The sequence below is a fragment of the Schistosoma haematobium genome, chromosome 2, assembly GCF_000699445.3.
Source record: "Schistosoma haematobium chromosome 2, whole genome shotgun sequence".
NCBI lineage: Eukaryota > Metazoa > Platyhelminthes > Trematoda > Strigeidida > Schistosomatidae > Schistosoma > Schistosoma haematobium.
The window spans coordinates 44,104,707-44,130,704 of record NC_067197.1 but is presented as its reverse complement, the minus strand read 5'-3'; the positions used below and the strand labels follow the sequence as shown (position 1 = coordinate 44,130,704).

At 37.3% G+C, this 25,998-nt stretch overlaps 1 protein-coding gene across 1 annotated transcript; it reads left to right on the top strand.

The window, feature by feature from the left end:
- Positions 1-6,354: 6,354 nt before the first annotated feature.
- Positions 6,355-24,973, top strand: EIF5B (Translation Initiation Factor 5B; the record flags this gene model as incomplete). Its single annotated transcript, XM_012945605.3, has 9 exons — positions 6,355-7,205; positions 7,241-7,527; positions 7,566-7,815; positions 10,850-11,056; positions 12,944-13,237; positions 16,209-16,340; positions 19,210-19,415; positions 24,420-24,756; positions 24,866-24,973. Exons 1-9 carry the CDS (start codon positions 6,438-6,440, stop codon positions 24,971-24,973), a joined length of 2,589 nt encoding a protein of 862 aa, XP_012801059.1. The 5' UTR covers positions 6,355-6,437.
- Between the last annotated feature and the right edge of the window lie 1,025 nt (positions 24,974-25,998).

Genomic DNA, 25,998 nt, shown 5'->3' with positions numbered 1-25,998 from the left:
TCAAGAGAGAATGGTTGATTCAAGAAATTATCAACGAATGAGTTGAATAATCGGTAAGATGGACGGAGTAAAAAGGCCGAAATGTAAGAATGAAGGGAGAAACCGGATGATAAGAAACATGATAGAAAGTAGCTACTGATATTTGACAATGATATTAGCACATAGATATCAATGCCAATATTGGTCTTGATAGTTTCGAATAAATTGAGCGTTGCGCTGAAAGTTAATAAGAAATATGCCTTTTGTTACATCCCAAAGAGTATAACAAATGCACTTCTGACGTTTTATAGTTTAATGTAAGTCACTTATAGATAAGTAAATAAACGAATTATTATATTTCACTGTTAGCTCCTTCGTTATGTCATATAGTTGTCTCATTTCCTTCTCTCGCAGTTTCTTCCGCAGTCGTCGCTAACTCTTCTGCCTGTCAGCTCAAGCGCTCCTCTTCACTTGCTTGTTTGTTTTTGTGTATTCAGCTTGTGCCCTGACTTTCTCTGTTCTTGCTCGGTCGTTGTTGATTGCCGTCCTTTTGTTCCTCCTTTCTTGAAACTTGTCCAAGTTCTACATGGAGACCCATTCCTTATGGTAGTGCTTCTTGCGGCCTAGTGCGCCCTAGGACGTTGAACTTGGTGACTCTTCAATCATCTTCCATTGTCCTCCGTATTATTTTTTTCCTTCCAGAATATATTGTAAGCCTTGGAACCTGTGGTTGTGAGCGATCTCGAATTCGTTGAGTTTGTCAGTATGTCGTAGGAAGCTGTAATTAACCCTTACAATTCTGTTTTCCAGGTGGTGATATGAAGCTATTTTAGCTCCTCTCCTGGATCTCACGTCGTCCATGGATCTTCTTAATGTTTTGTTGATGTAAATGTGACCGCTGTGGTTCTGTGTAGTGTGATCCAGTAAGACCCATTTAACTTTGTGTATGTGTTTATGATGGAATATTGTACCGCCTACAACCATTTCGTTAAATACACATAAGGTTGCGAATCTTTTACTATCCTCGTTCCTTTTTCAAAGTCAGTCCATGTCGTTCCATGATACCTCCATACCCGGCGTTGCCCATTCCGGTTTTGGGCATTTAGATCTCCCGTTAGAATGATCAGGTCTTTTCCTTGGTTGGGCACTTCTCTGTGACTGATTGCAGCCTCTCAAAGAACTGATATTTGTTGTCGTCGTTGCTATCATTGGTGGGTGCATGACATTGGATAAAATTCATCATGATTTCCTCCTTTGTTTTGAAGGTTGCTTTGATGATCCTGGATCCGTGAGTACATTTCGTGCTTCTTTGGACAGCACCAAAGCAACTTCCTGAGTGTGTGGAGCATTTTCCTCTTCATGACCGGAATACAGCAGCATCTATCCCGTATCTAGCCTTTGCTGTCCAGCTTGGGTCCAATGGGTTTCGCTGATTTTGAGTACTGTCAATTTGTATCTTCTCATTTCCGTTGCTATTTCACTGGTCTTATCGGTCTCTCATGTTGTCCGGCTGTTTCATGTATCCACAGAAATTGTTGCTGTAGTAGTTCGAAGGGGCGTCAGCCTCGTGACTTTCAAACAATTTCGGCTTTCATCCTGAGGCGTCATAACTTTTGTTTCACTTCAGAAGACAGGGTTTTAATGGTTTTATTTATTTATTCTGGTTGGCGTTTTTTAGTAAGATTTATTCTGCTGGATGGGGATGCGTACCATATGTCCATCCCTCACTCTTTGTGTGAGCTTGGGACCGGCAGTAACTCTAGAAAATCCACAGGTAGAGTTTCTGTTCACCTCGATGCGAGACATTCTGTTTTCTTGGTAGTTTTGGAGCCAAGATAAACGTTGGTCGTTAAAATCCATGTTTAACACCTTTTCCATGAGAAGTACATGTAGTCTTACGTCAAAGGCTTTAGCGAAATCGTGGAATATTAGATGAGCTGTTAGCTGTGATTGTCATAGAAAGTTCGTCCACTTTGTCGAAAGTTTGTTTTCATCATGATCCGATGAATGATGGCTACAGCAGTGAAAATATCTGATAGAATATTGTCATCGTTTGCTTCTTCGTATTTCAGCTTTGTTACTGGGTTTGGTTTAGTTCTTGGGAGCCGTAAGTACTATGAACAAACGTTTTAATGGCCATTATTTTGTTTATTCACATATCATGATATTACGTCGTACGAAATGGCTGGCATTTTGCGAGTGAGCGATGATGGTAACAGAGATGCCACTCACTTCGGATGACAGGCTTCTAAAAGAACTTACGCTATTCTCTTTAATATTTTCCAGATTCATCCTTTTATTTGGACAGTGACAGTTATCAAATAACTTGTGAGATGGTGTATCGGCTTCATTTATTTAACTGTTCAAATTGTTTTAACGGTTACGGTCAAGCAAACAAGACGGGCAAAACCATCAAAATGTAGTAGGCCGTATGGGCTGGGAGTCATCCATTATCTCAAAATAGTTCTAGTAATTTATATATGGCAGGACAGTGTTATGAATAGATACATATGTCTTGATCTGTCAATTTTAAGCCAATTGTATTGCTCTCTGAAGAATCAGCAACTCTTCGGCACTAATTCTTTGTAAGACACTTATATGTATGTTCTAATTCGAGGTCGGTGCTCTAGGAATCTCTAAACACAATTAGTTTACTATGGATGAAGTTATATCTCGTTGAACTACTGCTAGTAATTTCAGATCACCTTCATACTATCTACTTTTAAACTAGCTTCAGGTAAATTAGCTTACAAGATCAAGTTTGTAACAGTAACACAAGGCGGTAATTAACAGAAGCTCAAGATCTTAGAATATTCCCAACTTTAAGATGGTGCAATAGCAAGTATCTAAGGGTAATTCGGATTACAAAGCGGTCATGAATGAAGTTATATGAGGATTTTACACCATGTTAATATTCTTTTGCATACATCTTAGAACACTGGACTCCGGATAATATGCATCAGGTGATTAGCAATAACTTCATTATGTTGTTACCAACGTTGACAAACGGATTGTAAGGTTCATATTTAATGTAATGAAAGTGAAATTAGGCAAGCCAAATAATGTTGTTTGAAAGTGGTAATATCTGTTCACAGGGGACCAGCAAAATGCTAGCACACAATCACATATTGACTTTTTTCGAGTCGATCTATTTAAAGATGAATTGCGATATACACTAACGGTAAACCTTGTTTTTGATATTTATACGGAACAGAAAGAGCGATAGCATGCTGAGAAATCGTTTAATTCTTTTTGGTTTAATATTGATTCAACATACCGCAATTTCAACACCTAATGCGATGTATTGAAATAGGTTACTGTCAAATAATGACACTTCCCAAGAAGGAATTAGATAATTCTGGTGGGCACTTTTTGTCTGCGTGAAGTTTTTAAGAGAATTTATTATAAGGGGAGGTGCTTGCACCTGTAGGGTGTTTGAATAAGATGAATACCCTGAGACAGATGGGATTTATGCATATGAAAACCACCGAATTCACTTGTCTGTTCACAGAACACAATACGCGCAGTTACATTTTACAGTATTAGTCCGTACAGCTGGTGGAGTTGGAGTATTGCTTGTGAATATATGTGTAATATCCAAAATCACTAGTTTGCCCCACATCCACACCAATCAAATGTTACTATGCACGTACTACTATAATTATATGCAACAACGACTCATAGCAATTAATTCCTCAGAACATTTCTGTTTACACTAACGCGCTGGAATGTGCCCCGAAGATTTGAGTAGGATCATTATCATAACAATCGTACAGTATTGGGTACTTACTGTCCTGGACATTTTGACTACTTCACATAAGTCATTTTAGTGACGTTATCCCTTCGGTTCTTTTATTCCCTTGTTGCAATAGTTTGGCTATGCTGTTCACAAGTGATACAATTCCACCAGGTCATGTCCATCTACATAGTGTTGTTTCATTACATATATTCATTCTATACTTCACTTTTTATGTCATCAGATAGCACTATTCTTGTTTCACATTTATTAACTTCTAACAAAAAAACTTAACATGAACTCAATGTGTTTTGCATAAACTAAGATGTGAATTCAGTGAGTTGTCAAGTGCAGATGTAGTAAAAAGAATACACTGAAAAACTCTTCAAAGTGTTTTATTAGACATTGTTGCCATTTCTTTACTACTTAGTTTTATTTTCTGCATTAAATTTTACTCAAGACTCTTCCAAGCATTTTTCATGTCCCCAAGTCTTCGCTTTGTCTTTTTTATTTGAATTTGGATAAGTTTCACATTTTTGTCTCATTTTGTTGTTATAAGTCACGAGGTCATTGGCAATAAGGTTATGTTTGGCTAAACTCAGAGTTACTGCTTGGGTCGGTCGATGATTGTTTCTTTTTTACTGTCTATATCGGCAGATACATGACCCATACCATCTGAAATATTCGTATTGATTACCAGGAATCAAACACTCAATACGATATTTTGTGATACTGCAACACTTTAATACAAAATATAGGCTGCGCTGTTTGGGTTGTTTTGTAATTTTGGCGTAATTGTTTTTCGCTCTTAAACTAGAACCGATTAGTTTAGGCGCATAGTTTGTGTTTTAATGTAACTTATTACGAGAAACTCAAGAAGGTTTTGTACTTTATCCAGAAAAGAGTGATTCGGTCTGATGGAACGAACTTCATTGCCTTAGTTCTCCATTGAGGCCAACTATTGTAGTTTTCGTTGTTATATCGGGTGGGCAATTTTCCACTTACTTTAGATATACCTCAATAGATAACGCAAGCAAACGTAGGTCCTTTTAATTAAATAGTTACGCAGATCCATCTTCAGTGACAAGTTAAGTAGACCAGTCGAAGTGTTTTCAACATTACTGTGAAACTTATTTGGTGAAGTTTGTAGTACCTGTTTGGTTAGAACTTCCCACTAGTTTAACACATGATGAGGAAAGGGAAATCCAATTTTGATGTAAGATATCTTTGTTATGAGCCAGTGGAAACCAGTATATATATCCGCTCTCGCATCTTGATATTAAGATAAACTTGGTATTTGCACATTTCAGTGTGAGTAGTCTAGTCATTTTCCGCCAGCAGTCGCTCGTCGCAACGCGGATTTTATTAGGCGCGCGGACTCATATACTGAACATTCGAGTCAACCAACATTCATATTCAAATATGAGGAAGTTTGTTCCTCTGTTTCTATGAACAGTGTTTCTTATCACATGTCAACCACACTGAATATCTTAAAACGATAACCCCCATAGCATTTGTAACTATTTGATCTTGCCTGTAAACTGGAATACCTCGTGCAACACATTGTTATTTGATAATGTATCATTATTGTCTATGATCGCTTATGTAGGTAATCTATTCAGATAGTCGGTCAGTCACGTTAGAGAAGAGTGGGGTGGCTTAGCTACCACCAGAGTCAGACGTCACAGTGAACTCTCAATCTGGTTTGTCCCATCATGACAATCAGGTGATCCGGCTACCCTGGTGGGTGGGAATAATAAATAATCTAACTTGAATAAGACTGTAGCACATCACTTACAACAACTAGCTAGCCAAGACTGACATGCTGCTCGACATACGTTTACATATAGCAATATTATTTCCGTGTTCTCAAACGTTTATCACATTTATGTGTTTTATTCTTAATATGTTGGAAAAATCTTCAAGCGGCATAATATGAGTTTCAGATCTCTGTTATTCTCACTCATCTCCTTTACATTCACCATGGTCCCAGACGCTCTTTTGCCCCCTAGAGAAGCCCGTTACGAATACATCCTGTATTTAGACCAAGAGAATCAGATAACCACAGTATATAACCAGCAGTTTTACACACCATATCCAAACTACAGGACCACTTGTATATTCGAAAGCGCTCCGACCGACTTAAACCTGCCGGAAGCGACCACAGTCAAGCAATTACGCATGCTCAACAGACTGGTGAGTTTGCATCCACGGACTGTACCGATTTGGGCGTCTCTCATGAGACCTTCGGTAGATCAACTTCATGAAAATGCGAAGATAATCAATTTGGACGAAAACGCGAGCATTCTCCGCAGTTGAGGTAAGTATCAAACTCCGTGTTAGTTACCTCTGACCCTGAACAGACTTGATAAACCGTTTCGTGTTAAATGATTTGTCATGTAGTATAAAAAATGTTGAGGATGACAGATGGTTTAGTTAAAGCTCAATAACTTATCAGAATTCTCTATATGCTGATGAAGCGAAGCCACAGACAAAAATCATTGACAGGGTGAGTGATTGACTTTCTAGGAGGTTTTGAATCGATTTTAATGCTGGGAAGATTTTTTAAAAACCCAGTTCCTAATTAATGGTGTGTGTAAATTGGCTATTGATCAGGCGACCTAGTAATGTGTTGACTAGTTCAAATGTGTCGTACCGTGGCTTTTGAGAATATCAGTTAAGTTTGTCTGTCCAAATTCTTTTTGTTTATGTGCATGTGACAATGTCTGGAAAAGTTGATGAAGTTGCTGTGGACAATGTTACGGAGGATGTCAACAAAGATGCAGTATCTAGTCAAGGGAAAAAGAAAGATAAGAAGAAAACTGGGAAAGACGTAAAACAGACTAAAGATGATATTAAGGAGAAAAAGATATCAAAACATGTCGCGAAGATAAAAGAAGACTTAGCCAGGCGGCGAGAGGAAGAGGAAAGACTTAGGCGAGAGCAAGAAGAAGAGTTGCAACGCCTCGAGAACGAGCGTTTAAGAGAAGAAGCTATTCTTGCGAGAGAAAAAGAGCTCAAACTGAAGAAAAAGCTGAAAGAAAAGGAACGCAAACAACGTCTTAAGGAGGAGGGGAAGTTGCTGACCGATAAGCAAAAGGAGGACCGACGCAAAGTTATGGAGCTATTGCAAGCACGCGGTATCGAGATCCCAGATGATAAATCTGAACTTAAGAAAAGACCACAGTATGGTAAGCTTAAAAAGAAAACTGTGCAAATGAAAAAGGAAGACGAAACTGTGGATACACAAGAAGAAATTAAAACTGAGAACCTAGAGAATTCGACCGAGGAGCTTAGTTGCTGGGAGATGTTGGCTGATACTCATTTAAAATCTCCAAGTGAAGAAAGTTCTGAAGAAACAGAAGATTATCTAATCATTGATCAGCAACCCAGTCATTCTGACCATGTGGAGACGTCCGTCGCTAACGACGATGACCTACCTGAAGAAGAAAAAGCTAGGTTGATAGAGTTGGCTAAGCTTCGCATAAAGGTATTTGTTACATTTCATTTTATCTGTGAATTTAGGAACGTCATGAAGCGTACGAAGCTGAGCGTAGTGAGCTCAATTTGCGGGCAGGAGTTATTTGCGTTTTGGGTCATGTCGATACAGGAAAGACTAAAATCTTGGACAAACTCAGGAATACACACGTCCAGGATAGGGAGGCTGGTGGAATTACTCAACAGATTGGTGCAACTAATGTACCACTTGAAAACATAATAACAGCTACACGTATGTGCCCATACTTGAATCCTTCGGAATTACGTATACCTGGTTTGCTTATTATTGATACTCCTGGTCACGAGTCTTTCAGGTAAATACTCGTGAGTAACCATTATCACTTAATTTTAGCAATCTCCGTGTTCGTGGGTCATCTCTCTGTGATATAGCTATCTTGGTGGTTGACTTAATGCATGGGCTAGAAGAACAGACAAAGGAGTCAATCAAAATTTTGCGATCACGCAAAACTCCCTTCATAGTAGCTCTCAATAAAGTCGATCGGTTGTATGGATGGAAACCTGATCCGGAAACTTGTATCGAAGAAGTAGTAAAATCACAAAATTCTATCACTCAAAACGACTTGGCAGACCATTTAAAGAAGGTAAGCTTAATTTGACTAAACCGCAACCACTACTAAAGTTTAAGTCGTATGGTGTACCCAGAAATTTTGTTTCTAACCAGCTTGTATTTTGACCTGCAACTATCAATAGTCAGTAAGTGTGACGCATATATATATCTGGTGCCCCCTTGCACCAAAGTTTATCTTTTCAAATAAATAATAAATAGTCACTAAGTTGGTTTGTGCACATAGTCATGTAATTGTATGACATTTTTAATGTTCTAGTGACATGCACATGGACGCTACATATCCGTACTCATATTTTACTATCGATAATGTTAATTAGAATTCTGTGTGTTCTATAAATTTTCCATAAGGCTGGGCTTAACTAACTTGTTAATGGGGCGTAAAGAATTCCTGGTCCTTTTGGGAGACAAAACGCAATTTGGGATGAATGACTGAAAATACTAGAAATAAGATTTAGGATAAGGATGTGAAGTTGGGTTTCTCATTACTAACTGACGTCAGCTATGATACATAGCACTATAAAACGTCCGTATGTCGTAAGTTATGTCAGTTCTTGAAGAAGACGCTAGTTTCTAACCCTATTTAAATTCAATAAATTGTCAAAATTTTGAGAGATAAATTAGAATCCCTCCAGATCGTCTACCGATTGTGGTCTCAATGTCGAGAAGTTTTTTTTATATTTGAAATACTCATAATACTATCAGGATCTCTTACCTCCCCATCCGCATGCAACACTGTCTCGAAATATGCTCTGTGACTTTCACATGTTTTGGATGTCTATTATTAGTTATCCCTTTTAGTTTGGTGCGTTTGAGGGCTTAATTAGTTTTCATATTCAAATTATCGTCTTTTCAATGGATCTAATTATGTACTTGTCTCACAATGCGAGCATAAAGTACACTCATATTGTTTCTATTTCTCCTAAAGCAGGCTATACTCTTGGAGACGCACGTAGTTTACATTTTTTGTTTGACGGTTTCTTAAAAGGCCCAACCCAGAATTCCTACAAAGTACAATGTGTGCCTCATAGTAGTTATTCATATGACATCAGAATTATACGTAACATAGCTGACACTTTACTGTTCTCTATAAACTATTACATATTGTAGTGTTTGGTTAGTTAAGTTACTTAACTAGTAGGTTGCGCACTCTAACTCTGTCATATATACTTTGGTCTAGATAGATATATACTAATCTTCACACAAAAGTGTAGTTTAAAGCCACATAAGTTCATCTGTTTCTAGTTTTTGGATTTGCATTATTATTGTTTACCATTTGATTCCCAATTACTGTTAAAGAGATAAAAAACACCTATTCCTCTGTCATTTGTTGAAGTTGTTGGTATAAGTGATCTTACCTGAAGTATACATTAAGTGTACATTCTTTCCACTATATTTCCTGATACTCAAATATGCATCGCAATACTGAATTCGTTTGATCTAATTCCTACCCAGGCAACTTAAGTTTCTGAGCTGTGTTATTGAGGAGCGAATATTTAGAGCAGTTTAAGCCATTGGGGTCGTAAATTGTATTTATCCACGGAGTTGTTTAACTTACGTCAATAACTGCCCAGTACGTTCAGATTTGATTGTTGACCAGTTAACAAAATGATATATAACTCAGTTTTTTTTGGATATCGTTTTTAATCAGTGGTTCGTCTGTATTAAACCTATTCTTAGTTCATAATAAAATCTTCCTTTACAGCCGTACTTTCTTGGATCGGGCCTTATCAGTCCTTGTTTAGTTGTCTGCAGTTATAACAAGTATCCATATGAGTGTTATGTCCCGTTACAACACTAGGGATAAATGTTGCATACTGACGGTGTCGGGTATCACTTCTCTCTTAACTTGCTTTCAGAAGTTGATGTATCTGACAGTCTAATTGAGATGCGGTTTGTCACGCAATAAAAATTGTGAACTATTTAGTTTCCGTCCATGAAATGTAAAAAGCACTGTAGGGCTAGTCTATTTAGAGTACAGTTATTAGGTACATTAATGTCTTCACCATCGTGGAACTTCGAATAAACATTTACACCTTATGACTGAGTCATGTTGGTAGGTGTAGACTACCTGGTTGGGGACCGCGAGATGATAGCAACCAATGGTTAGAGACCCTGAATGACATGGCTCATAATCGTTTGCAATGGCGCAGGTGCATCCACTCTTTGTGTTCTCCCAAATTCTAATCTTCTGAATTCTTTATGTCCCTTTTTTTCCTCTTTCGAAATTTATTTCAGTAGATTATACTCCTTGAATAACATCTTCAAACCCTAATTTTTCTGATTACAGCTTACAATTTTACTACATCTAGAACTACGGGATTTGAATCGACCACTGCATCTCTGTGCTATTGTGGTGTGGCAACTCGAACTGATGTACGTACGAAGTTCTACGTTGTTATTGACTGACTGTCTGACTTGCACCTTATGAAATTGTAACATCAGTACCAGAAAATTGACCTACCAAATACCAAATATAATGCGATATATGCATGATTGTTATTCGTTCAACGTAAATATGTTAATTGCTTTTGGCTTTCAGAAATTTTACTACAGACATCTTTAGAGTTTTCTTAAATTGTGGTGGGACCACTGATTGGATGGTTTTGCGTTTGAACACAGGGTTTCAAACGTAGCGCTAAAGTCAGTCAACAAAGTTGTTAGTCTAGGTCTTATGAAACGACTGCAACATAGGATGTGTGTCTACACTTCAACCTCAATCAGAATTTTATGTATATTATCCCATATGTGTTCAACACATCGATTTAACAAGAATTCATTTCTGCATTTTATTCAACTTGATTGTTCCTATTGTAGTTTTGAAATGCCTGGGGTGAACACGATTGTGCAAGTTTTGGGTCTGTCCTTGTTTCTTTTTCTGTAATGTGAGGCAATGTGTGGTAAATGAGACTGATACACATTCGTGCGAGTTCCTATTTAAATGATGATTAGTTGACTGACTAGATTAACAATTCATTTTCCTATATTTCAAACCATAATATTTTGTAATTTTTAGCGTATAAAATCATTACACACTGTTTCTTTTCTAGGTGGTTCAAGATTTTGCGATGATGGAACTAAATGTTGAGTTGTTTTACAAAAATACTAAACCTGAAGAATATATTAGCATGGTACCGACATCTGCTCATACCGGTGACGGAATGGGTGATCTTCTTTCATGTTTATGTTTACGCTTGCAAAACAAGTATAGTAAGCGGTTGGCATACACAGAAGAGTTGAGTGCTTCAGTTATGGAGGTCAGTTTTAAAATCATAGCTTTGAGTAGTGTTATTCCATATAACTTTCGTGCAATTGTTTTTGATTCAGGATTACTCATGATTGAAAACAGGACAACAATCTAGGGACGTACTTTGATATTGGTGATGTATTTAGTGACTAGAATGTCTATGTTATGATGTTCTGGGCCTAAACATTTGTTTACCTTTTTGCCTTTTTAAAACGCAGTAATCTGTTGTTTGTAGCATAAACGACCAAAAATGCCTGATATTTCTTAATTTCGGTAATGTATATCGTTATTATTACTGGTTTTGTGTTAAATACTCATGAACTGTAATACACTAGTCTGGAAACATTCTTAGTTAGTCGCAAGGCTTCTTGTTATCGGTGTCTGTTCACGGAAATAAAGTATTCTTTGAAGTCTGATTGTTGCAATGTTACGTCTTTTTGTACCCTGCTATGTATGATACAAGCGGTAAGTGATCGACTACTTCCATACTGCATGATAGAAAGTTCTAGTCAATTTATTCGTCTTTCATAAGAAAACAGTCACTACCTAATGTCTTAGGTTAGCATCAGTATTTCTTTTGCTTTAATTCTGTACGTTATTCCCGTAGTTGAAGAAGTATTTGGTTTTAAGACTACAGACAGTAAATCTAACTTAGATTCAATACGTTAAAAAGCGGTTATATTGCCAGCAGTCAATGTAATTGACGAATCTAGTTTCTTACCCAGTACAATCTAAACCTTCCGTCCCGTCATAAACTAGTTGGCCTTGTTTTTTTTAAAACTCACTTGTAGTACTTTAAGTGATGTTTAATATGGAAATCGCTTGAATGTGGGATGTCAGTCGTCTGAACCTCCGGGGTGTGGCCCCGTAAGAAAACCACCTGCTTCGGTCAGGGCACCCGGGCAGTATCACAGCCCACACACACACAAATATGGTGGAGCGCATATATATTTGGTGCCCTCTTGTACCAATATTTGTGTTGAAAGAAGACCTCCGAAAACAGTTTCAAGATGGCATTGTGTATGTCGAATTTAGAACCTTGAGGTTGTGCGGTGAGCACGATACCATTTAGCTAGTTATTCAATATCTGAGGGTTTATATTTTACGATGATGGAGACAAACAATCGGTATAACAAATCACTCACGAGTCCCATATACTGGCTTCTCAAATTTTTCAACAACCTTGTGTACATTTTAAGGTGGGGACGTCCATACATCATAAAACCATTAGGCATTATGTGAAAAATAGTGTCACCATATCAATTATGTGACTTTTTGCAACTAAATTTGCCTACGTTAACCTTACAGTTGTCTTCGATGTGGTAGTAAAACACATTGAGAAGTGATTGATATGATTATCGTAATATAGTGACAAAATGACTAGTTCGAATAGAAGTAAAAAGTTAAGTTAGTGTTCAGAGGGTAAAAATTCAAACTGCCGTTACAGTTGCTTTTACTATAGCTGTGAAAGAAATATCTTAACAACATCTATTTGGTATAGTCGTCTCAGATATATTTTTCTCTAAAGTATAGCCATGAAAGTCATTGCAGGTCATTAAGTTGTCATCAACTTGTATTGAAAGCTCGGGCTTAGTCCCAAGTTCGGATGCTGCTCCAGCTACTTTGGTTTGGGCCACTGGTTAGTATCAATAGCCCTCACATTTAGTGTCTCATACCCAAGCTTTCAATTTATTTCATCGAGTACACTTTATATTATCGTCCTTATCTTAATTATCTTTTATGTTCAGTGATTAGTCAGTTTAGATTGACAATCCTCAGACCTTCGTTCCATTCAGCTTTGCCAAAAAAATTTACATAGTTTTCTGCTTGATTTACTTTCTCACTACTTAATTTGTCTACATTTTGATTTCAATTTTGGTAATTACTACTGTTACAGGTTAAAGAAATTCACGGTTTAGGGACTACGATCGATGTAATTGTTGTTAATGGTCGACTTCATGAAGGAGATACTATCGTCTTGGCTGGCCAGGAGGGTCCTATATGTACTCAAATTCGTGGTGTTCTTCAACCTGCTCCTATGTCCGAGCTTCGCGTTAAAGGAACTTACAGTCACCTAAAAGAAGTTATGGGAGCTCAAGGTGTGAAGCTTATCGCTAAAGATTTAGAGAAAGCACTAGCAGGTCTTCCACTGTTTGTGGCAAATGGGTTGCCGGAGGAATTGTATTACAAGGTTAGTAAATAGTAAAAATTGGTATGCTTTTATTGTGTTTGAGACTACAAATTCGTTTCACTGTGAAAGTAACATGTCTTTCTTCTCGACTTGGTATGATACCTTTCTTACAATATTGGACGTTGAGTGCAGATAACCGTTGTTCCTCTCCTTTTGATCACGACCTTGTATACTGGGAAGCGCAGCTTAGTGAGGTAATCTTATTATGTCGTATAGTGGTCTCTAGAAATCCAGTTTTTTGTGTATGTAGGCTTTATGGAGAATCTTTTTTGATTCATTCGGCGATATAAATAAAACAGCTTTATTTAGTCCGGTTCAACTTCCCTACTAAGTCCGTCTACTTTGGTTCAGACAGTTGCGTGCTATTGTCCATATGATCCATACAATGTGTAGCTTATATTTTGTTGTAGCATTGTTGCTCAGCAGTTCGTTCGGTCCTACTTTATGCGTGTGAAATATGACCGTTAAAAATAGAGGATATTCTTATGTTACCAGGATTTGATCATAGGTACCTTCGGCGAATTAGTCGTGTATTTTGCGACCACCGAGTAAGTAATGTCTGGGTTAGGAATAGGGTACTAGATCAGAGTGGTAAATTGACTGGCGAGGTAGTAAATCTACACCAACTGAGGTAGTTGGAACATGAGTAACGTATGCCAAACCACCGCTAACTTTGACGGGCAATGTTGCCTCCTGGTGTAGGAGTGGGGTGGAAGAAAACTAGGGGCGGCCTAACCAAAACATTGCATCAGTCCATAAATTCACTGACAGTTGGACTGAGCCATTTTAATAGGTGTAGACTACCTAGTTGGTGTCCGCATGATTATCGTAACTAGTGGTTAGAGATTTTGAATGATATGGCCCAAAGTCGTCTTCAATAACTCAGGTGCACCCATTCTTTGTTTCCACCTGAATTCTTCATAGTTTTTCTACTTCACTAATTTTATCTTCTTGTATCATATCTTCTATCCTTGATCTTTCCAATCATCGTTGATACTGTTCATAACTCTTCTATTATGGGCTTTGGTGTAACAATTTTATTTCTGTGCTAATGGGGTATAGCAAATTGAACCGATTTATATACAAACCAGGTTCTACGTTTTGATTGATCTGTATTGCTATAAATTCAATTAAGGCAGTGTTTTGTATAAACTGTCTGCCCGGACTTCAGTTTATTTATTTACAAGAAGCTCTTATTTGAATTATATTGATAAAATGTTCACTGAACTGGTCTGGTTGATATTGAGTACGTATCTTATTAAGTTAAATATTTTCTTCTCATTTTTAAGCTTTATACTTACCGTTCGTTACCGAATGCTGCTTCATCACCCTTGTAGGCCAACATAACTACAATGAATCACATGTTATTTGGAAGTTATTTTACATGATTTAATAATATACTGGTATGTATGTACTACAGTGTTATGTATGAACGCATCCTCGGTTTTGAGTTTCCAGTACGAAGCACAAGCAGTCATCACAGTGACGGACATAACATGTACGAAATTAGTTTCTATCTCATTTGGCATGAGTACATTCAACAGTACTGTTGTCTTCTTAAATTCTTGCAGAAGTCTAAGAAACTAACTGTGTCTTCAGGATTGACAACCATCTTTTGTATACAAGAGCTAAGAGTGTGATTTGATTTCTGGAACAAAATCAGTTGGAGCGGAATTACAGCTTGTAGATCAAGTTAAAAAGTCAAATGACTAAGCAATTACCTGATTACCATCTTAATTCTAGAAGACTGTGAAACGGTAGCTCAGTGATCAGAACGTTCAAATTTCAGTCCTTGGTTTGAATTGTGCACCACCTTTTTTGTTTTAAGCAATTGGGCAATACCAGTAGCCTTCATACCAGGAGTGGCTTAAAGCCAAGTACACTAATCTGCACTTTGTGAATTAGTTGAATAAACAAATGTTACTGGGATACTTTATTCAAAGTGCAGTACTGTTTCCATTATCCATCATCTCAGTAAGAAATTTAATTCTCAATTTAAAAAAATATCTGGTTAATAATGATAGTAATTCGATTGAGGTGGTTTGGACATGTCTTATTACTGTGACTATGACTTACTAGGACTATTATTATTGTTATTATTATTATCCACCTTGATTGTTTTATCACATTTTACTGATACACTGTGACAACTTGAACCGAAGCACATTTTTACTTCGGTTCTGCAGTACTTATTGTTGACGGATCATCTGTTTCCTAATAATCTTATTGTCCATGTAAAATATATCTCTAACTTATTATTATTATTTATTATTTTAGCACATAGATATTGGTACAAGGAGGCACCAAATACATATGCGCCACACAAATCTCAATCGATATGTGTGAGGGCTGTGATACCGCCCGGGTGCCCAAACCGAAGCTGGTGGTTTTCTTAGGGTGCCACTCCCCGAGCCTTCGACCTGAAGGTCTGATCCAAAAGGCAATGGAGCATTGTAAGGAGATGCAGTCCCATGGAAGCTGGTGACCAACTATTTGTTCATATGCCATTTGTTCCTTCAGGATACTGGAGCCCATGTGCACCACTGGTTTGGTTTGGGATCCAGTTAAAGCGCCGGACATTCGCTTTTCGTCCTCTCATTTTCGTAAACAACACCCCCGCTACGAGAGGGCAGTGAGTAGGACTTCTTTTGCAGAGGCTATATACGCGCGGCCATGTGAGAGCATTTGGAGAGGGAGAGCGAACTCTCCCCACTCTCGGCCGTACCAGGGCATTTGAGGGTTATCTCTAACTTGCAATGCTACATAAATTATTCTTGAAATTGTATAACCATACCGTGTTTGTACTGTTTAGATTTTGACTGTATATAATACAAATACATTTTTATATCATCTATAGTCAAAAAAAAACAGAGAAATCATCAATAAAATTTAGCACTAATTTCTTGATATTTATTTGTAATATTCAATTATTTCGCTGTTTTTTCTCTCTCCAATAATTTCTCTTTCCTAGGAGGAAGTATGTCATGGTTTAAAGCATGCCTTAAAAGCTATTTCTGTCAGTCCCTTAGGTGTATATGTTGTTGCCAGTACACTTGGATCATTAGAATCTTTATTGGTTTATTTGAAATCTGTTGATATACCGGTAAGTACTAATCATTAGTAGATAGTATATGTATGTGACCACATGTATTCGATCTTTATTCATACACCACTAGCTCTTTGTGATAGTTAATGAGTACCGGTTTTAAGGCATAGTCGGAATGATACTGTTGCGTATTAAGTAAATTAGTAGTTTGTTCCTGAAATACATTAGTTTTAGTGAAGTTACTTGTAAGTTATTTCAATATAAACTTTTGGGTAGTATATGTATATTTAACGATCCAAACAGTATGATAAGAAATCATATCTTATCACAGTGATCTTGAGTGCTATTAGAAGTATATGAGGGCAGTTATCACTTCTCGGTTGCCCACACCGTGGAAGGGTTCTTCTAGAGGTACCTGAAAAGGAAATTGGGTTAGAGGTGGTCTTAGTGACCTGAGAGCGTGACCGCAGTGCCCAAGGGACAACTGCTTGAAGTCGATCACATACAATCTTTTTGTGAGTAATTTTTGTGTTAGCTCCGTACTTGTTGAGACCTTACCGCTGGAGACGGATATCTGTGGGATAAAGCGAAGTGTGCATTTCTAGGGTCGACATTTTCTAACCTCAATCCTCCTTGTGGGAAGGCAGTGTCGCTGTTATGCTAGTTGTTTGAAGGGGACACCTTACTGCTGTCACACCTCTGTACAGTCGGCTGTAAGACTTCGCCTTCGGACATTGAGTTTGCTGCTTTTAGCTTTACCGCTCTTGAACCGACCTGTCTGGCATGGTAGAACCTTGAGGAACTATTGTTCCAGTCAGTATAGCTCGATTGGTTGGGCAAGCCCGACCACCAAGTGAAGGTAGCAGAATATATGTGCTTCATCCTACGTTGTAGCTGACTGACTGACTGATGTCTTATCACAAGTAAATTTTTTAGGTTGAACAACACGTGTGTATTATGCTTTGAACTACACTCACTCTGTGCTGAGTAGAAATTTTACAGATTCACACAAACAGAATTACATAGTGAAACATTTAAATATTCTACTCAACAATTGCAGATATCATGCAGGAATGCTAATTTAACGCAACTCCATGTGTTATATGGATTCAGAATAGATATGGTACAACCTTTTATTTATTTAACTACAAACCCACTAGGTTTGTTGAAATGGTATCCACTTTCAGCTACTTGGATTTCTTCGATCTTTGGTTACTTCTTGAATCATACCAGTCTTAAAACAACATTCCGCCTCTACAGAAAGTCGTTATTTTTGAGCGTCGTCATTTAATAGAGTGATATCACTTGCATGCTCCACTTTGATGAAATGTTCTCTTAGTTAAAGACTATAGATTACATAACTAGACGTTTGGATACAGTGACGACAGTTCAATCAGTATCACTGCTTAGAAACACCGGCTTGGATGGCTAGGACATATGTTATAAATATTATCGTAGCGACTATCAAATCATGCTTTATTCGACAACTCTGGGATTATTTGGAAAAACTAACAGGTTGTCAGTTTATGATCTGACGCTGAGGTATGAAACAGTCTGTACAGGATTAGCATTTGTCTGTCCACCATGGCTCTCCTGGTTAGGGTCTGAGAGATGATGCAGCTCAGTGGCTTAAGATGAGAGGAATTTCTTTAACTGAAAGGATCCTTTCTGATTGTATTGATCCTAACTGAACTGCTTCCCCCATTATTACTTACTCATTTACTCATTCACATGTTTCCATTCATTTTTGTTGTCTTTATTATATTCACTTTCTCTCTATCTCCTAATCCCATGTTTATTTTGTGGTGCATGAGTATTTTGGATCCCCTTTATACCAATGTTCATGTGTTTGAATCAATACATCGATAGTGTTTTAATGGTAAACAAATATAGACTGTCAAATGGGTGGCTCAGTGATTAAAGAGCTTGATTTCCAGCCACTAAATTGTGGATTTGAAGCCCGTTTCACCCTACGTTGGTTTAGGCGACCGGTGTACTATCGCTAGCCCGCATACTTAAGAGTGGCTGTTAGCCACTGGTGCTTATACTCCTACTACCTCTACCACTATGGGATTTGAATCGACAACTACATCTCTGTGCTAATGTGGTATGGCAACTCGAACTGATGTACGTACGTACGAAGTTCTACGTTGTTACTCACTGACTGGCTGGTAGCCAAGTACACTAATTGTTTATTATTTATTTATTTATTTATTTGAACACATAAATATTGGTACAAGAGAGCGCCAATATATATGCGCCACACAAAACAATGAGAATTCGAAGAGAAATAGAGAAAAAAAAGAAGAGAACAATGACGAAGAGATTGGTGTAAGGTAGCGTGGTAGTAATGAGGGAACGCAAAGGTACAATCGGAAGAAATCTTTCAGGTAAGGGAGACACAACCACTTTTTATGAAGAAAGTAAAAGAAGATTACAGCAGGATCGCCACTGGCTTCTATTCTGAGCCATATCTGATAACGTCTCTAGCCACTGTGTTGCACCATCTCTCAGACCCCAACCAGGGAGTCGTGAAGGACCAACACAAGCCAGTCCTTTGCAGCTTTCTTTCATGCCACGACACCATGTCATGCACTGACCACCTCCCCCCTTCTTCCAACCAGTCCCAGAGTCGGCAAATAATGCACGACGTGGAATTCTCTGGGACTACATTCGTAGAACATGTCCAAGCCACCGAAGTCGGTGTTTCAAGATGGTGACACCAATTGAATTATCATCTCTGTGCCCGAACACACGATGCCGAACCTCTGCATTACTGACATGGTGTTGCCACTGAATGTCAGCAATCCTTCGGATTGCTGTATCTGGTATGTGAATTAGTAATGATAATAATAATAATGATAGATTGTAATTTGATGATATGAAATAACTATCACTTATTTATTATCCTCCACTTTATCACCAGTATTCAGGTATTAATATTGGTACAGTGCATAAAAAAGATGTTATGAAAGCATCAGTTATGTGTGAACGTGAACCAAAATGGGCAGTAATATTAGCATTCGATGTACGTATTGATAAAGATGCACAAAAATTAGCTACACAATTGAATGTAAAAATTTTCACTTCAGAAATTATTTATCGTCTTCAAACTCAAATGGAAAAATATATGTAAGTTATTTTATAAATTTTCTTGTTTATATTAGTAGTTCATTTACTTTCTTGACTTAGAACAAAAACGGAATTCTATACAGAGTCATCTGTGAGTTTATCAGTATATAGGGGTTGTGAATATTATTAAGCTTTTGATTGAGATCATGAACCGATTGATGTTAGACCACCATTAAAAACCTGGAAGCACTGGACAGCCGTTTCATCCTATTATGGGACTTCTCAGCAGTGTGCATCCACTATCCCGCTCACGGGATGCCGGCTCAGCGGTCCAGTGGGTTAAGCGTTCGCGTGCGAGACCGAAGGCCCTGTGTTCGAATCCCGCGAGCAGGATCGTGGACGCGCACTGCTGTGAGTTTATCGTTAGATTGTTAGATTCTCTAGTCCATTGCTTGCAATTTGTAACATCTCAAAATTAAAGTGCAAAGACCGACTGACGTTATTATACTATCATCTCTATGCTGTTGACTCATTTCAGGAGGCAACTCTGAAATTCTCGTAGGAAGTCAGATCATTGTAATTCAAACGTACTGAGTGTGAGAAAATTATTCACCAAGGACAAAAGGAGTTGGTTATGCAATAGTGTGGATTGATTGAAATTAGACGTTTATCACTGGCTTATGGTTCATCTGTCTAGAGGGAAACGCCATCTGTGAAATTCGAAGGTCCTGGGTCTAATCCCTAGTGTGGTCATGGATGCACAGTGTTTAGGACTCTCATCCCAAGATGAAACATCCATCCACTGCTTCTTGGTTTCTAACTGATGTCTAACTGACGTCGGTTCGTCATGTCAATAATATAGTATTACTCTATTTTTCATATTGTAATGTTTCTGTTTTTAAGCAGCTAATCAGTCAGAATCTAACGAAATAAGATCTGATCACTTTATCTACTACTTAATCCTTTATTCTTATGTACTTTGGAATTTAGAAGTTTACCTTCTTCTACATATATATTCTCTTTTTTTTCTTGTAATGATCATGTGAATTAGATAGAAATCATGTCAATCTACTTTATATACTGGACAATTACTATAGGTTTCGAAGTAACTTGATAAGCACAATAACCTAGTTTCACATTATTCAAAGTGATATGATAGGCTTATGTTAACATACTTGACTTTCAACTAGCAAGTTGCAAGTGTAGAATCATGCTCCGTCTAATTTAGTTTGGGCAACTAGTTCTCATTTAAATGGTGTTAATCAAAGCCAAAACCCCACTGATGAATATACAATAGGAAATTACAGAATATGCTGTACAAAGTTTAATGAAGCAAATTCAAAATGACTAGAGTTTTTAAATGACATTCCTGGAAAAAAAAATCCTGTTTTACATCAGATAAACAAAATAACTAATATATTGCACTGTGACCCCACATTGACTAACAATAAATACCACTGTATAATTCCTTGTTTTAACTATGGATTTTGTCGACTATACAAGTTAAGGTACACACCAAACGTATAATCTGTATGTAATTTACGCAGCTTTATATGATTCATACTCACTGTTTTCTCGCGGCATTACGGTTTTCTACGAAATTGAGAGGACGAAAAGCGAATGTCCAGCGCTTTAACCGGGTTGGTGGACACGGAAAATCCACCTAGGGGAGTTGGAAAACCCTGGTTACAAACCAACGGTGCACATGGGCTTTAGGATCCTGAAGGAACAAGTGGAATATGAACCTATTGTTGGTCACCGGCTACCATGTGACTGACTACATCTGACGTTATTCCACTGCCTTGTGGATCAGACCTTTAAGTCGAAGGCTCCGGGTGTGACCCCCTAAGAAAACCATCTGTTTCGGTTTGAGCACCGGAGCAGTGTTGCAACACTTACACAAATCGAATGATTTATGTGGTGTTTATCTATTTGGTGCCTCCCTGTACCATTGTTTATGTGTTTGCATACATATATTTCTCATCTTAAAATAATTTTTAAACATTAAGAGTTTATATTCAACTACATATTAAGTAATACAAATCAGTAGATATTAAGTTTAAACAATCACTCCATTGCATTTAGAAAATAGCATGATCAGCATTGGAGAATGCTGGTCAGCGGCCTATGCTCCACTGAGAGTAACAGGCGTAAGTAAGTAATGACTTCAATGATTAAAATTAACTTAATGATCATTTTTGTGCTTGAGTACATCATGCTTCTATTTGTATTTTACATATAAAAACTTGTAACATTATTCTACTAAACTGCTAACTGTAGTAGATAAAGAGGATCTAAATCTACGACAAAGTGACTGAAAGTTGAATAAAATCATAAAATCAATAATAGTTTTAACTCTTAACTTCATTTTTATATCAGAATATAACCGATCTCTTTTGTACCATCTTCGTCTATTTCAAAAAGTAGCTTCATACTCAAGTTCATTCAGTTATATACTGATTGTATTTACTGTTTATTAGTTTTAAAGTCAGTCAGTCAGTCAGCTACAACGTAGAACCAGGCACATATGTGCGTCGGTCTATGTTGCCACACTTCATTATCACAACAACATGAACACCAAATTCATATAAGGAGTTACTTCAATAGAAGTAATATATAGAAGAAAGATTGTGTATAAGTGCATAGTTGAGGAAGAAAGAATTAGTTCGTAGAAAGAAAGATATGAAGCGATTTTAATCTCATAGTTTAAACGAAGACAAAGAGTGTACACACTTACGCCATTGTGATCAATTCTGAGCCATGTCACCAAGAATCTCTAACCATTGGTTACGACAGTCACGCAGACAGACCCCAACCAAGTAGTCTGCATCTAGTTTTAAAGACAAACGTATCAGGCTAGATGATTCTTACTTCAACTAAAAAATGACATGAAATTAACCAATTTTTCAAGTATGTGATATTTGAAAATCAGTTTAACTCAATATATAGATATAGTACCAGTTACTATATTGAACCCACATAACTTATTCTAACTTCTAGACAGGTCAATTTATCCATTCTTCTTAAGTCACATCTTTGACCTTGTTAATTATTCACTTATCAACCCTGACTGTTTTTATGTCAGCGTATACGAACGTGTGTGTGTGTGTACATCTGTAGCTGATTTTTGTGTGACCATAAATATTGATTAACACTTGATTAAATGGATTTGGCTCATACGACTTCTCCACCGCACCGCATCATTACGTTTCGCTTCGTTCTTTTGATTGTTTGCCTGGATTAATGATTGTACAAAATATACGTATTCCAAATCTTTTCTCATATTTGACTTATTTTAATTCCGTTATTCACTAACGCGGATCAGTTCGATCATATTATACGAGGATTGACGATATGTTTATTTCAATATCAATCATTTGTACGATCCGATTGGAGTTAGATACCAAGTCACCAAAATGGTGAATCCGTCGATAACATCGTCTGATCTATTTGACGTCAAAATGATTGGTCCCTTTAAATAGATTTAAGAATTACTATTTTCATAATACTGTTTTAATTGAATCTTAAGCATCTCTAACACAAAATTTTGTAACCAGGTATACTCAGTATTAAGCTCAATCTTTGGTTTATGTATATATAAGCTACTAGTACTGTCCCACTACTTAAATCAAAGTAACTAAATGAGTGCACAAATAATCTTTAAACCAATTTTCTATTCTATTCACCACTATTAACCATAGATCAAATGTGAATCAAACTCATTTTATTTACAATTGCTCATTGAATATGTTTAGTGTTAACATACTTCATTTACTGTGTTTAGATATATTTTCTATGTTAATAAATATAGATTATACAGTGAAGTTTCACTCCATCATTCCAGGTTAATGGTCATTAAAATAGGTTGGTTGGTTGTTTAACATAATTTACACCGGATAAGTAATAATGGAGTTAGATGCGCAGGGTATTAGGTAATGATGGTAAATTGGTTGATGAGGTCACGTGTTACGTATGACTGAACATCGATTACCACGACGCGCAATACTGACTAGTGTTGGAGATGGTTGGAAGAAAGTTAACGGAGGCCAAACCAAAACATAGGATCAGTCCTTGAAGTTACCAGTTTGAGCCATGTTGGGAGATGCAGACTACTTGGTTGGGGTTTGCGTGACTATCGTAACCAATGGTTGGAGACTGTGAATGACATGGTTCAAAATCGATGAGGATGGTGTAGGTGTGTACACTATTTTCAGAATGGGTTTTGTGGAGAGTTTTAGAAATTCCACAGGTTGAAATCATGAGCCAGTTGAAGCTAGACCACCATTGAAAACCTGGAAGCACTGGACGGCCATTTCATCCTGGTATGGGACTCCTCAGCAGTGCGCATCCACGATCCCGCACCACGCGGGGCTCGAACCCAGGACCTACTGGCTTCGCGCGCGAGCACTTAGCCACTAGATCACTGGGCCGGCATCCAACGGTGTTAATGTCTAACTTCAACCAATCCACGAAGTTGCGCCACCGTACACCATTGTCTTCAGTGAGTTGTTATCTCACAACAGACCGGTTGAACTCCACTGGTAACGGCTTCTCACTAGAACTCCAGGAGTTTTTCCTGAAGTCAGTCACTAGTGAGCAGTTGATTATTATCAGAATGGGTTTTGTGGTGTGGGATCGTGGATGCGCACTGCTGAGGAGTCCCATACCAGGACGAAACGGCCGTCCAGTGCTTCCAGGTTTTCAATGGTGGTCTAGCTTCAACTGGCTCATGATTTCAACCTGTGTACACTATTTGTCATCCCTTATACCGTGAGAGTGAAATTACTTTATACTTTTCTTCCTGTATTATATACTAATATACAATCTTTCTTTAATATATTACCACTATTGAAGTAACTCCTATGGATTTGGTGTTCATCTTGTTCTGATAATGAGGTATAGCAACATGGACCGATGTATATATGTGCCTGGTGCTACGTTGTAACTGATTGATTGACTGATAGTTTACCGCTGTTGTGTTTACTTATCAAATTATATTAATCTGTTTATCCAATTCTTTTACTTTTAAAAGCTTATCATTGATGTTGTTATTATTTGTTATAGGGATGACTTAAAAACAGGAAACCAACGTAAACATCGTGATTTGGCTGTTTTCCCTTGTAAATTACGTATACTACCTGAAATGATATTTAATAAACGTGCTCCAATTGTTGTTGGTGTTCGTGTTGAAGCTGGTATAGTACGTGTTGGTACTCCTATTTGTGTACCTAGTCGTGAATGTGTTCATTTAGGACGTATATTCTCAATTGAAAGTAATCATAAACCTGTAGAAGAAGCACGTACCGGAATGGAAGTTTGTATACGTATTGATCCAACTGATGGTGAAACTCCTAAATTATATGGACGACATTTTGATCTAAATGATTTATTAGTTTCAAAGGTATGTATCCTTTTTTTTTCTTCTTCTTAAGAATTCCTTTATTATAAGTTTAAATGTATCATATCTCATATCAATTTCTATTTGTCTCCTATTTTTTTTATTATTATAGATAAGTCGAGAAAGTATCGATGTAATGAAGGAATACTTCCGTTCCGATCTAAAAAAAGAAGATTGGAAATTAATGATTGAATTGAAAGAGTCTTTAGATATTTCCTAGTATTTAAGGGCTTTACCATCACTTGGAAAAAAAAAATGGTTTAAGACTGCCATTTTGTTGTGTTTCTCACTTACTCAGTTCTAATTGGTATGACTGTCGTTTTGGATACTTTTGACAGTTCATTTCGTTGTCTTCAATTCTATTTATCTGAAATTACAATTGCTCATTCCTTTCCTTTCTATTCTTTGAAATTTCCATGGAACTAGCCACTTACTTATTATTATTATTATTCACAGTAATGTGTACAATATCATCTGTTAACTTGAAAATTGTTTATACAGACTGTTCTGAATATCGGTTATTGCTCATAGAACGGATTTTCCTTGTGTATAGATACGTATATATATATAATTATTGTATAAATATGTTAGTTATATATGTTGTTATGTAAAATAAATCAATGACCTACACTTGAAATATACAAGTTAATGTTGATATTGTTCATGTATGGCTTTTTGGGAGAAAAATATTTGCTCATTGAAAGTTTGCTTAGAGATCTCCTTAAGATAAACCGTAACCAAATTGTAACTAGTTTGATGAAATAAGGTGAATAGTTTATGATTCCAACTCCGCCTGGAGTCCCTCCGGGGGCTACAGCCGGTCCCAAGTTCGGATGAAGGAGAAGGGTTGGTCATGGGGTTAGCGACACCATCCCGTAGAAAACTAACTCGCTAAAAAAAACGCTAGCCAGTAAAGTTTATGACTCCATATCTACAATCAATACGTAGGTTGCATTCAAAAAAATGAAAAAGACAGCTTAAACAAAACGTAGTACTATATTCTCAGATCCTATGGTATAGCCGAGAGGGTAGGAAAGTCAGCACTTCCTCTCAGAATGCTCTCATATGGTCACGTGTATACAACCACTGCCTTCTCTTGACATTGCTGTTGTTTACGAAATTAAGATGATGAAAAGTAAATGTTCGGCGCTTTAACCGGGTTGGTGGATATGCAGGCACTATATAGAGTTGGTAAACCCTGATTCCAAACTAATGGTGCACACGAACTCCACGATCCTGAATGAA